A 12,513-nucleotide genomic window follows, 5' to 3' on the forward strand; every position below is an offset into this window, starting at 1 on the left:
ACCCGAACCGGAAGCGGAGGTTCCTTCTTCGTTGTCGTTGTGGTCGTAAGAACGGTCTTGTGAGCGTTAATCATCAATATATTTCTGATTATATTTCGTATTCAAGCTCGGTTATATGTTTCTGATTATATTTCTTAATTTAAAGATCAATTTTATGATCAACATATCTCTGATTAATTTTTTTTTTAATAGCTATCTCTCATTAATATGTGTAAGTGGAAAAACCGAAAAGCAAACTAAAAAAAATATGAAATGGCACCGGTTAACCGGTGCCAATTGACTTTGATACAAAAAAAATAAAAAATAAATAAAAAAAAATGAAAAATTGGAATAGTTATGACACCGATTAACCGGTGCCAAAAATCAATTATAGCACCGGTTCAAAACCGGTGGCATTTATGGGATGAATTGGCACCCCCCAAATTGTCAACGGTTCAAAACCGGTGCCTTAGGGGGGTTTTGAACCGGTACCAAACTAAGTTTTTCTACTAGTGTAACCATCACCAGTTCACCACCTTGACCGGCGATGACAACCGCCACCACTCTAATTGGCTACCCACCACATCCTCTTTAATAGACTCATCACCTTTTCTCGCCGGTTGGAGGTGGTGGTTTTTTTTTTATATAATTTTCGACAACAACACCAACCGAAGCCCAAAACCGGTCGCCGCGCACTATAACCGGTCCGGTAACCGGTTTTGGGCTCTGGTTACCGTGGTAACTAGAGCTGGAAACAGGTTCCTGTGGTTGTCAGAAATTTAAAAAACCACCATCTTCTCGCCTGCGAGGGAAAGTGGTGGGTTGTTAATGAGGGGGATCGAGGGGGATCGATGTGGTGGGTCGTCGGTCAGGATGGTGGTAGTTGTCGCCAATAGGGGAGGTAGCAAGGTTGTTCACAAACTTGCTCATGTGCATCCTTGAATTATGCGTTAAGATGAATATGGCTGGATCAGTTTCCTTATTCCATCTTTAATTTGAATTATAATGACTTACATTAAAGTAATACGTATGTAAATCATTTCAGCCGAGGATTTTGTTTCAAAAAACAGGGGTCTTTCACTGCGGCAGGCGACATCTTATGTAGGGGTGTTCAAATCCGGGTACCCGAATTTTCGGGTAGTGAGAAATTCGGCCCATATCCCGACCCGAGAAAGTCGGGTACCCTGGTTTCGGGTACCCGATTTTCTCGGGTCGGGTCATAGGGTACCCGAAAAAATTTAACTCATCTCAATGAATTTTGTTTTTTAAACAATTTCAATGAAATAATGAATATGTTTGTATGTGTACTGTATAGAGTAAAAATTAATTAAATTCAATAAATTACTTTGCTACTGTAGACCTGTAGTACTGTACAAACACAAAAAACTTCATGAACATAATTGGAGTACTTGTTCAACTATTAATTACTAAATAAAATACAATACGTCATATTTTTAAACAAATCTAACTACAAACTTAAACAAACAAAAAGAAATTAATAAAATACAAAGCAACTGAATTTTACAGTTTATAGAATATTATTTTCTTAAAAAAAAAAAAAGTAAAATTTACACAAAATCTATAGACAACCAAAAATCCCACAAATGGAGAACCCGAATTGGTAGATCTTAGAGATCAAAACCCCATATTCCTGGACAAAAACACCAAGCAACTAACCGTAATGCCGCCTAGTGTAGTAGTGTTGCTGCTTTCGCTTTTGCCGCGACTCACAGTGTGTGAAAGAAAGTTTGTAGAGAGGGAGAAATATGGTTTGTAGAGAATGAATGAGATTTAGAGGAGAGAGAAAGCATTATAGAGTGAATTGTTATTGATGGGAATGACGGCTATAGTATTGTAGGGAATAACAAGGTTAAAAACCCTAGCCCTTTACATTATACGCACAGTAATATCCTTTTTTTAAGAAAAAGCTTACGGGTCAGAGGGTACCCGACATCCTCACATGCTGGCCCATGACCCAACCCGAAAATCTGCTAATTATCCGTGTCGGGTACCCGACCCGTCAATTTCAAAAAAAAAAATACCCGATTAAATTAAGTCGGGTCGTCGGGTCATCGGGTCGGGTATTTTTGAACACCCCTAATCTTATGGCAGGGATTATTTGTAATGGTTACTGGTTTTGTCAGAGGTTACTTGTATGGTTACTCATTCAGGGCAGAGTTACTTGTATTTTTTTTTTCCAGGGGTTACTTGTATATGGATTACTTATTCAGGGGTTACTTGTAGGGGTTACTTACTTAGTCTCTTAGTGTGATTCCTGTGTGAGAGTAATCTCTGACGGACCGAGTAACTCTCGAATAAATAACCCCTATAATTTACCATACCCTTGACAAAATAATTAACCCCTAACCAAACAAGTAATCCAAGAATAAGTAATCCATGACCAAACGAATAACCCCATACAAGTAACCCCTAACCGAATAAGTAACACAAGAATAAGTAATTTCTGACCGAACAAGTAACCCTGAACGAACGAGTAACCCTCAACAAATAACCCCAAACCAAACCCCCATACCAAACCAGTAATATCTTACAAGTAACCCCTGACCAAAACCAGTAACACACTACAAGTAACCCATGACCAAACCAGTAACACCCTACAAGTTACCTTGTCACACCATGTGGCCAGCCGCATATAAATATTTAACGATCAAGTTGTGTGAGTGTCAGCAAGCCTGGAAATCAACATATATAGTGCAGTAATATCTGTGAAATGAATTAGTATATAATAGAAAAAATGCAATTTATCCAAATTAAACTACACTTTTTAGCTAAAATCGAAATTCCAAATTAAACAAGTTTTACAAAGAATGAATGAAAATCAAAATACTAAAAATCCCCAACAACTCAAAACAACCCTTGTTATTCCTTTCACCCTTAGAGATAAGTTTCATTCCCATATTGTCCTTCCCCTTAAGTAGGCGACCTTGATCGTTGACTTTAAAGTCAACACCCACCACCAAATGGTGTCTTTTAGTCTTCCAAATCATGTTCTTGTACCTCACCTTAGTTGCTAGCTCCACCCTAAACACCAAGGGCACGGTAGCATTTTCCCATCGTACCCCTCTAGTCACAATATTAATATCCCCAACGCGATGAGTAGCCTTTTGATGACCTTGGTAGAAAGAGCTAATAGTGGCATTTCCAATAAACATGTTCAAATTAGGTTTGTAATTAAAGGAAAGGTCTAGGGCATCATAGTAAATTCCCTTATTAAAATTATTTTTGTTGTTTTGGAGCTTGAGATCATATTGGAAAATATTTTTGTAACGAGAGAAATTATTGGTAACTCTGTGAAGGGCAAAAAGGTCAAATTCTTCAATGGATAAAGTGGGGCTTACGGTTTTAAATAGGAGAAGCCAAATTGTTATAGAGATTAAGGCTATTGCAAAGCAGTTGGATGCGCAATTGATGCAGGCCTTACAACTTTTTTTTTTTCTTGTGGAGGCATTATTGGTTTTAATTTAGGAAAGGAGAGTGAAGGGAAATAATAAAGGAGATGAGTTCAATTTTGTTTGGATGGTAGTTATTTGTATATAAATTGTCAACGTGAATTTCTTTTTATAATTAATTTATGACAAATGATGGGGTAGTACCATAGTAGTGATCAAGGGGTTGATGATACCAATCATAGCATGTAGTGCACAACAATGATTACGGATGCACAACAATGATTATGTACGGTGAATGAATTATTCTAGAATTTTCTAATATGTGAAAGTCCATCTTGTTATGTACTCATACAATAATATTTTACAAATATTAATATTTTACAATTTTACTAATACTCCACCCTAAAAAAAATATATAAAACTTCGCCCCCCATTTCATTAGAATTACAACATAAGTTGTTGCACAATTATAGGGTGATGAGTTGTCGAGTTGATGACCAATAGCTGAATTTTATTATAAAATAAAGTATAGCGAAAATGACTTTTAGTAACTGACATAATTAGTTGCTATAGCCCTCGTTACTAGTTGCTGTAGCCACATACGTATACATAGTAACATACATGATGCATGCGTATAATACAAAAATTTGACTTGTGAAGGAATAAGAAAAAATTTAAATTACCCAAAATACGTGTACTACTCTAGAGCTAAAATAAAAAATGCAAATTATCCAAGTAATACAAAGAATGAATGAAAATCAAAATACTCAAAAGACCCACCACTTCTAAACGGCCCTTGTTATTCTTTTCACCTTTAGAGCTAATAAGTTTAATTCCCTTATTGTCCTTTCCCTTAACTAGACTACCTTGCTCATTGACTTCCAAGTCAACTCCCATTGCCAGATGATGTCTTTTGGTCTTCCAAAACATGCTCTTGTACCTCACCGCGGTCGCTAGCTCCAGCCTAAACACCGCGGGCACGGTATGATTTTCCCATCTTACCCCTCTAGGCACAATATCCCCAACACGGTGGGTAGCCTTTCCATGGCCTTGGTAGAAAGGGGCAAAAGAGACATTTCCAATCAAAACGCCGTTAAAATTGGGTTTGTAATAAAAGGTAAGATCGAGGGTATCGTAATAAATTCCCTTATTGACATTTGAACCCTTGTTTTTGAGTTTCAAGTCGTAGTGAATAGTGTTGTTGTTACGAGTGGTATTATTGGTAACTCCCTCGAGGGCAAATGCGTCAAATTGCTCAATGGATAAAGTGGGGGTAGAGGTTTTAAATTGGAAAAGCCAGATTAATATAGCGGTTATGGCTAATGAAACGCAGCTGCCACAGCAACCTTTGCCTTGTTTTTCTGCATTATTGGTTGAAGACATTGGTTTTTAGGCTAAGGTTGTTTATGAGAGAGAATGAGGAAAGGAATGGGTTCAATTTTGTTTGGATAATAGTTGTATAATATTGTGAGGTGACTTGCTTTAATAAAATCAAAAATTGATCCTTTCAAAAAAAAAAAAAATCAAAAATTGATAGAAAATGGGGTGAGTGATACCAACCATCGCATCTAGTGCACAATTGCACATGGCCATAATTGTACGAATTAGCATATTTCTATTGACCATTACACATGATTAGGAGTTTAGGACCCGCCACAAACGACCCAAGTTTGTACGACCAAACGCTAAGGTAAACTACCATTCAATTGTACTTGTTTCGTTCTTTTTTACTTGACATACATGTTTCATTTATCATATTTGACAATGCATATATATAATTTTAATTATTAATAATTTTATTTCTCATTAAGTTTAAGTAAAATTTATAAAAGTTACAAGTATATATTATGATAATAATTATTAAGACGAATATGTTTTTTTTACAAATAATTCACAAAAGACAATCAAGAGAAGAGTGATGAATAGTGTAAAATTTAAAGCGGACCAAACAAGAAGAACAGAGAAAGTATATTATGTAAATGACATAATCGATACTATTATTGTAGAATAATTTTACTAGGCAGATGATAGGCGTAGTAAATGTAGTCACAAAACCTTTTAATGTGGAAACAAAGGTACCCTTCAAAGAACGAAATTATCACCCTTTTTGTTTTTTTTTTAGTATTTAGAGAGTCACAAGGGTGGAGGTGATAATTGATCCTAGAATTTTCTAAAATCGGAAGAGAAACTTTAACCACTTGAGTCATCCCTCACTCTCATTGTCACTTTAGTTCTTGAATCTTGATATCCTTGGCTTTAATTGATTTGCATCTAGATTCTAGACAAGAGTTTTTATGTTGTATTACTTGGCTTATTAAAAAAGACGCATGTTACAATCTTGCCTCTATCGTCCGTTTTATTGTCAAGTAAATAAGCCCAGTGATTTACCATATTGCCCTTCAAGTTGTGGGTTTTATATGGTGTAGGTGATCAGTTGGGCTTGTCTTTGAATTCAATGGATATAAAACATCTGACCCACTTCATAGTTCTGATATGAAATTTTCACATTGTAATATATACATAGTACTGTAGTATTTTTTTTTTGAATCCAATAAATAAATAAATAAATAACATCTGACTTTAGTCAAAGGTTAGAGAGTTGATACAATAAAAAGAGTCTTCGTTTTGGTTTTTTGTTTTTCCGGCCTAGCATCGCGCACCGCTTCCCCTTTTCGGCCGCTCCAGTTTCTCACCGGCCTTGCTGCCGGCTTGCCGCCGGTTTTCGTTGCCGCTTCCCCGCCGTGGCTTTGCCCCTCCGTTGAGTCCGTCGTTGCGTCGTTGTTTTCGAGAACGGGGAGGGAGATCCCTCTGAGTCCCTCGCATAGGAACGTTCTTAGTCCCTCGCGTAGGGTCGTCGCTGCCGCGGTTCAGTGGTGTGGGGGGTATGGGCTTCTCGGGCGGGCATTGGTGGTTCGGGTTTTATTGTCAGGCGGCATGTGGATTGGGTTGGTGAACCTCAGAGCTTTGGTGGTTGTGCTCGGAGTGGCGGCGGGGTGGGTTGTTAGGGTTTTGTTAGTTGTCTTAGTTTTTAAGTTTTTCCCTGTTTTTTCTTTCAGGAGTCTTTGTGTGCTTTTTAGTTTTGTTATTTTTTCTGTCTGTGTGGTGTGGCTGGGTGATATGGGGCATGCAGATCGGTGTACCGATCTTCTGGTGCAGGATTTAAGCCGGGTTTTTTGGCTATGGGGCCTCGGTTGGATCTTCTGTTGGTTTGGACTAAAGGGTTATGCTTCCATGCCGATATCCGTGTTTGAATCGGAGATTGCCTTGTCTATGGTGAAGTGTACGACACCAATTTTGATTTCAGGTCAAGGAGTATGGGATTCTGAGTCAATGAAGGTTCACGTCAGAAACTACAACATATTGCCAGACCCCCTTGCAAGAGGCTGCATAGGACAGCGTTATATGAGCCAAGGGTACTTAAGAAAGTCATTTTGCGAGTGCAATTGTAGTTTCCTCTATTTCGAACTTGTAATTGGTTCTTTTGTCTTTGTATTGTTCGATTACGATCTCTTATGTAAGTGTCGTATGGCTTATTATTAATGATTTTTAATCTCCCTCTTCAAAAAAAAAAAAAAGATTCCTTGTAAATTTCATTGGGTATTAATGTATTAGGATTGACATTTTAAATGCAAGAGTGAATTAGGATATGATTTTCGCTTGATTACTTTGACTTGGAGTAATCTAAGGGAGTCAAAACCCTAATCAAATAATCAGTAGTGAGAGTTTGATTAGTTTTTCTATCCAGACTCAAATCACCTTGGAGAGTTTGAAGAGAAAGGGCAAAGAGCATTGTATGAGTAAGAAAAAATGGGGAAAAAAATGATGTTATTAGGAATTAGGATGTACGAAGTATGTACTTGTATGTTATTGTATTTACTTTCAAAAAAACATAATGAATTTATCGAAAATGACTTTTATTAGGTGACATCACATACTTAGCTAAAAAATCTACTCCCTCCGTTCTTAAATGTTTTTTACGTTTCCATTTAGGGTGTTCCTTTTTATTCTTTACATTTAGTATTTTTCCTATTTTAGTCATAAATTTTGGACAAAATTACCCTTGTTTTACAATTTTTTTACTCAAAAGTCCTTACTTTTTCATGTGATATTGTACTTTTTGTACTATTTTAATAGTTTTTCAACACTTATTATTACTTTCTCTCTCCTCTCTCCTCTAATTTCTTCACCCCACATGATCAACATTGTATTTATCAATAAAATTGTACTTTCAATCATTGAAATATTCCAATATACCTCAACTTTACACAATTTTTTAATAACCGCGCATAATTCCAAACGTAAAAAACATTAGGGACGGAGGGATTCAAGAAGCTCAATTACTTTAAACAACCTCATCAAATTATTCCATAAAATTGGTTAAAGACATACTTCATACATATAAGTATATATAATTCACAATTAAATTAATCATCTCAGGAGGACATTATAATGATTAATTTTGTCAAAAAAAAAACACACACACACAATACACTATCTACTATCATCACACTATGAAATAAAAAAAATGATTGTATTGAGAATATCAACTAATTTAAGTAAGATAGTTTATCGATGACCGGAATCAAATCCCGTCCTCTAATATACGACAAACAAAATGAGAAAAGGGAGGGAAATCTATCATATGAATATATAATTGATAAATAATAAATAAAAATCATTATATTCTCTTAATAATATATAATTCCAAATTACCAAGAATAAATAATAAAAATCAAAATGCCCAAAATACCCACCAGCTCATAACGAGCCTTATTCTTTTCAGCCTTTGACCTAAGGACAATTCCTTTATTGCCCTTCCCCTTGATCAACCTACCCTCACTGTTGACTTTCAAGTCAGCTTCTACCACCACTTGATGACGGTGTGTCTTCCAAATCGTGTTCTTGAACCTCACCGCGGTCTTTAACTCCACCTTAAACACGACCGGTGTCGTATCATTTTCCAATTTTACCCCTCCTACATCAAACTTCCCATGACGATGAGTACTCTTAAGACGACCTTGGTAGAAGGGCGGGAAAGTGTAATTTCTAATAGAATAATTCTTAGACATGTAATAAAACGTGACATCAACGGTATCATAGAAAATTCCCTTGTTATGATTTTTGTTATTAAGCTTTAGGTCGTAGGAGATCGTAGTAGTGTTGTTGTAGTGGCTAGTGTTGTTGTGACGGGTGACATTATTGGTATTTTTTATAAGGGTAAAAACGTCAAATTCCTCGATGGAACAAACGGGTTTTGAGGTCCTTATTATGAGAAACCAAAATAAGATAGCGCTTATGGTTACGGGTGATAATTACACCACAACAACCACCTTTATTACTAGTAAAAAAATTTTGGGCTGCCATTGGTTTTTGGCTAGGCTATCTATCTAGTTTGTGAAGGGGAAGAGGTTTTTTACTCTCTAGGTTTGCTTCAACTATTTTTGGTAAGATGAAATATAATAAGCTTCAAAATGTCATATACTTTGCTTTTTTTGTTACATAAAATATTTATTCTTTCGTACAAAGAGGGTGATACCAATCTTGCTAATGTTATAATAAAAGAAAACTTAGAAATAAAGAAAGACAAAAGGAAGAAAGTGTAGTTAGTGAATTTTTAATAGTCTTTACGCTTCCAACAAGATCAACATGTTACATGTGTATTTTTATTTTTATTTTTATTTTTTAGAATTTTTTTCTCAAATCCTTAAATTTATATCACCTAATAAATACGGAGTATAGATAAAACACTCAAATAATTGTACATACATTTTGAACATCCAACTATTAGCATGATCTGAGAGTATAATTTGACAAATAAGAATATGTGATTATTAATTTCATAAAATAAAATGTACTTCTTATATCTTACTTACTCCATATAAAATTGTAAATATCATATAGTGAGACACATTTGTTTATTTCTATAAGTTGCACATTTAAATCCCGGGCAATGTCCGAGTGTTCTGCATTATTTCCATGATAAATTTTTTTATTAAATGACATGATTAATTTTTTTTCTAGCTTATAGAACTAATAATAATAAAACTTAAAGAGAGAGGAGTTTTGTGGTTGTTGCACCCGGGTGCATGGTGCACCCAAAAACATTTAGTATATTTAAAAGAACATGGGTAAAAAATGAACATATTTTTATTTTCTTGCAACTGCAAATCCATCACTCTCTTCTCCTGCAATTTCTCACTCCTCTTTCCCTTCCAATCACTCTCTTTCTTGCTGCCAATTTTTACTCTCCTTTACACCATCGTTTTCATTTAAGAATTTCAAAAAATATGGGTAAAAATCATTTCCAGAGTACTCATTTTCTCTCTCCATAACTTTTCTCTCTATCTTTTTCTATTTTTCAAAAAAATTTCAAAATAGCAAAATTGTTCATCTTCAAAGTAAACCCAAGAAAAAAATTGAACTTATTTCAACAATTCAACCTTCAAACTTAGATAAATGGTGGATTCAAGTAAAATGTAAGTATAAATTTTGTACATGCAGATTGTTTTTCTTCAATAATTTTAAAGTTAAAGTGTTTAATTTTGTGAATTTGGGGTTTTTTTTTTAAAAAAAAAATAATTAAAACTATAAAGTACAAGTTGTTCAAAAAAGAACAATTAGAGGAGAAAGAAGAATAGTAATGAATTGAAGCCAACTGGAAGATAACCAAGCAAGGTTAATTTTTCAAACACTAGCTTGTTCTTTTTCAAACACTAACATATTCTTTTAATTCCATGTTCTTTAAAATATGTCTAATGTTCTTTTCGGAGGCCATGTTCTTTGTCAAACACAAACATGTTCTTGTGTTGAACACTATTATGCATGTTCTTTTTCAAATACTAGCATGTTCTTTTTCAAACACTCGTATGTTCTTTTTTTTTTCTCATGTTCTTTAAAATAGGCCTAATGTTCTTTCCGGGTGCACCATGCGCATGGTGCACCCGGGTGCACTATACTATTTTCAAAATAGTGAGGATATATTTAATTGTTAGTAAGAGAGATAAATAATTATATATATTTATATATTACAAAATAAAAAAATAAAAAAATAAAAGTGGTGTAAATGAGGTTAGTTGAAGTGAGAGAAAAAGAGAATAAATAGTAGTGGATCCATACCAAATAACAAACCGTTGCAATTATTCTTCAACAATTGTAAAAGAAAAGTGTGGCAATTGTTACCAAAGAGAGAAAACCAAGTAATCCACAAGATTGTTTTATTGATTATTGAGATGTATGGCATTAGATAGATTCATACATTATTGCACACTTTCAATATATGAAAATTTCATAATTAATTAATTTTATTAATTACAGAATAAATGATAATTAATAATTTGTAAATATAAATTGTAAAATATGATCTGATATGAATTGATCTGATTCGATCTATTAATGAATAAAATCACTAGATATTTACTTACAAGTATGCTAAAGACACACCAATAAATAGAGTGGGGTAGAGAGATTCCTTTATACACCCGAGTAAAAAATTACACCCCGTCACATAAACCTCTTTAGTTCACCAAAAATAAAATAAAAACAAACTAATCAAGCCCATGAATTGAATACGTCCCGTAAAATTCCTTCCAACTCTAGATCCTAGTTCAGTACTAAAACCATATTTCTTCTTAATGAAATTACCTTGATCATTGACTTTGAAGTTAGTTCCCACCTCATATCGCTTCCATTTAGACTTGGTAAAATAAGTTGTATCGTGCCTTGTCCTTGTTACTAACTCGACCCGAAATATTACTGGTGACGCAGTAATATTTCCCCTATCTTACCCCTTTAGCCTCAAAGTTACCCTTGTGAATCACTGCGTCTCGTCCCAAGATAGAAGCCTTTAAAAGTGGCATTTCCAATGAGTTGTTTGTCGATACTGTTAGGTTTATAATAGAAAGTAAGGTTGAAAGTATCGTAGTAATAAGCTACGGTCGCTAAGCTGTTACTTAGCGTTATTTGGAATTGAATGGTGTTATTACGAGAGGTAGAATTGGTAGACTTTTCCTTGAGGGCGAAAACGGTAAATTTTTGTAAGGTAATCGTAGGCATCATATAACTAGGTGTTCTTACTGGTGGATGTGTTTTTGGGACAAAAGCGTATGTGGCTGTGGGTTGTAGCAGAAGGCAGACGGCGACGGCGACGACAGCGGCGATTAAGCCTAACGAGGATACATAGCAGCCGTAACAACCTTGTTTAACCTTTGTCATTGGTGTTTTTGGTGGTTAGCTTAGGCTTGTTTAATTTTATTTGAGGGAAGAAATAAAATTAATGTTGGTATATGCTTGCATATTATTTTTGGTATTTATGCTATGAAAATTTTATTTAATAATAATTCACTATGCATATTGTTCATTTGCTTTTTGATCTGGAATTTATTATTTAATCGTGAAAATAGTTAGGTGGTCAAACAACCGCACAAATATGATATGATTATATTAATATGATGAATATGGGTAGGAAAAAGCAATTTACATTGGAGTTTATGTGAAAACAAATAAGTTAAGCGAGTTGCAAGCCGCCAAGCCTTATTATATAATTATAAGCTGCTACTATTACAGCAACTTAAATTTTAGCCATCATATCCTAGATACATGAATTTGAATAAGAATTAAGTCAAATGTTGGAAGTTTTCATATACCACGTTTTTATATAAATTTATAATGATTTGATAACTTGTCAAGTTTTAGTCCTTTTGGATAGATAACTATTAACTCTCTTCTTAATATTTGCAATAAAAAGTATTATTTATGACTTATGAGGCATAAATATTTCTTTGTTGTAAATAATAAGAAATAGATGAAGCCCGTGAAATGCGCGGTTTGTTTGAATTTTTTTAAATAGTTTTTTTTTTATATATGTTTATGTGCGAAAATTTGTTATATATTTTGATAAAATTCCTCTGATATTAAAAGATAATGTTCCGTTCATTTTTTTATTTAATTTTTAGATTGACAACATTTTGATCTTAATTATACGTTAATGATTAAAAAGTATTGAATGAGATGTCATTAAATTTGATTCGTGCTATATATTGCATACTCTCAATTAGAGGTGATTATTGGGCAGGTTAGGGTCGGGCCGAGTCAAGGTAAAAAAAAATCATTCATTCATCAGGTCGAG

At 34.3% G+C, this 12,513-nt stretch overlaps 2 protein-coding genes across 2 annotated transcripts; both read right to left on the reverse strand.

Annotated features, from left to right (window-relative positions):
* Positions 1–2,697: 2,697 nt before the first annotated feature.
* On the reverse strand, positions 2,698–3,455 carry LOC110723739 (protein NDR1-like; the record flags this gene model as incomplete). Its single annotated transcript, XM_021903109.1, has 1 exon — positions 2,698–3,455. A coding segment is annotated over one exon (657 nt), but the record flags the coding sequence as incomplete, so codon positions are not given.
* A 424-nt stretch (positions 3,456–3,879) lies between these two features.
* LOC110723738 (protein NDR1-like) lies at positions 3,880–5,036 on the reverse strand. The gene has a single exon (XM_021903108.1). It carries the CDS (start codon positions 4,770–4,772, stop codon positions 4,098–4,100), a length of 675 nt encoding a protein of 224 aa, XP_021758800.1. The 5' UTR covers positions 4,773–5,036; the 3' UTR covers positions 3,880–4,097.
* Positions 5,037–12,513: the final 7,477 nt, after the last annotated feature.

Source organism: Chenopodium quinoa, unplaced genomic scaffold (genome assembly GCF_001683475.1).
Source record: "Chenopodium quinoa cultivar QQ74 unplaced genomic scaffold, ASM168347v1, whole genome shotgun sequence".
Lineage (NCBI taxonomy): Eukaryota > Viridiplantae > Streptophyta > Magnoliopsida > Caryophyllales > Amaranthaceae > Chenopodium > Chenopodium quinoa.

Excerpts from the sequence above, each read along its gene's own strand:
- LOC110723738 (XM_021903108.1), bottom strand. The coding sequence starts at position 4,772 with ATGTCTTCAACCAATAATGCAGAAAAACAAGGCAAAGGTTGCTGTGGC.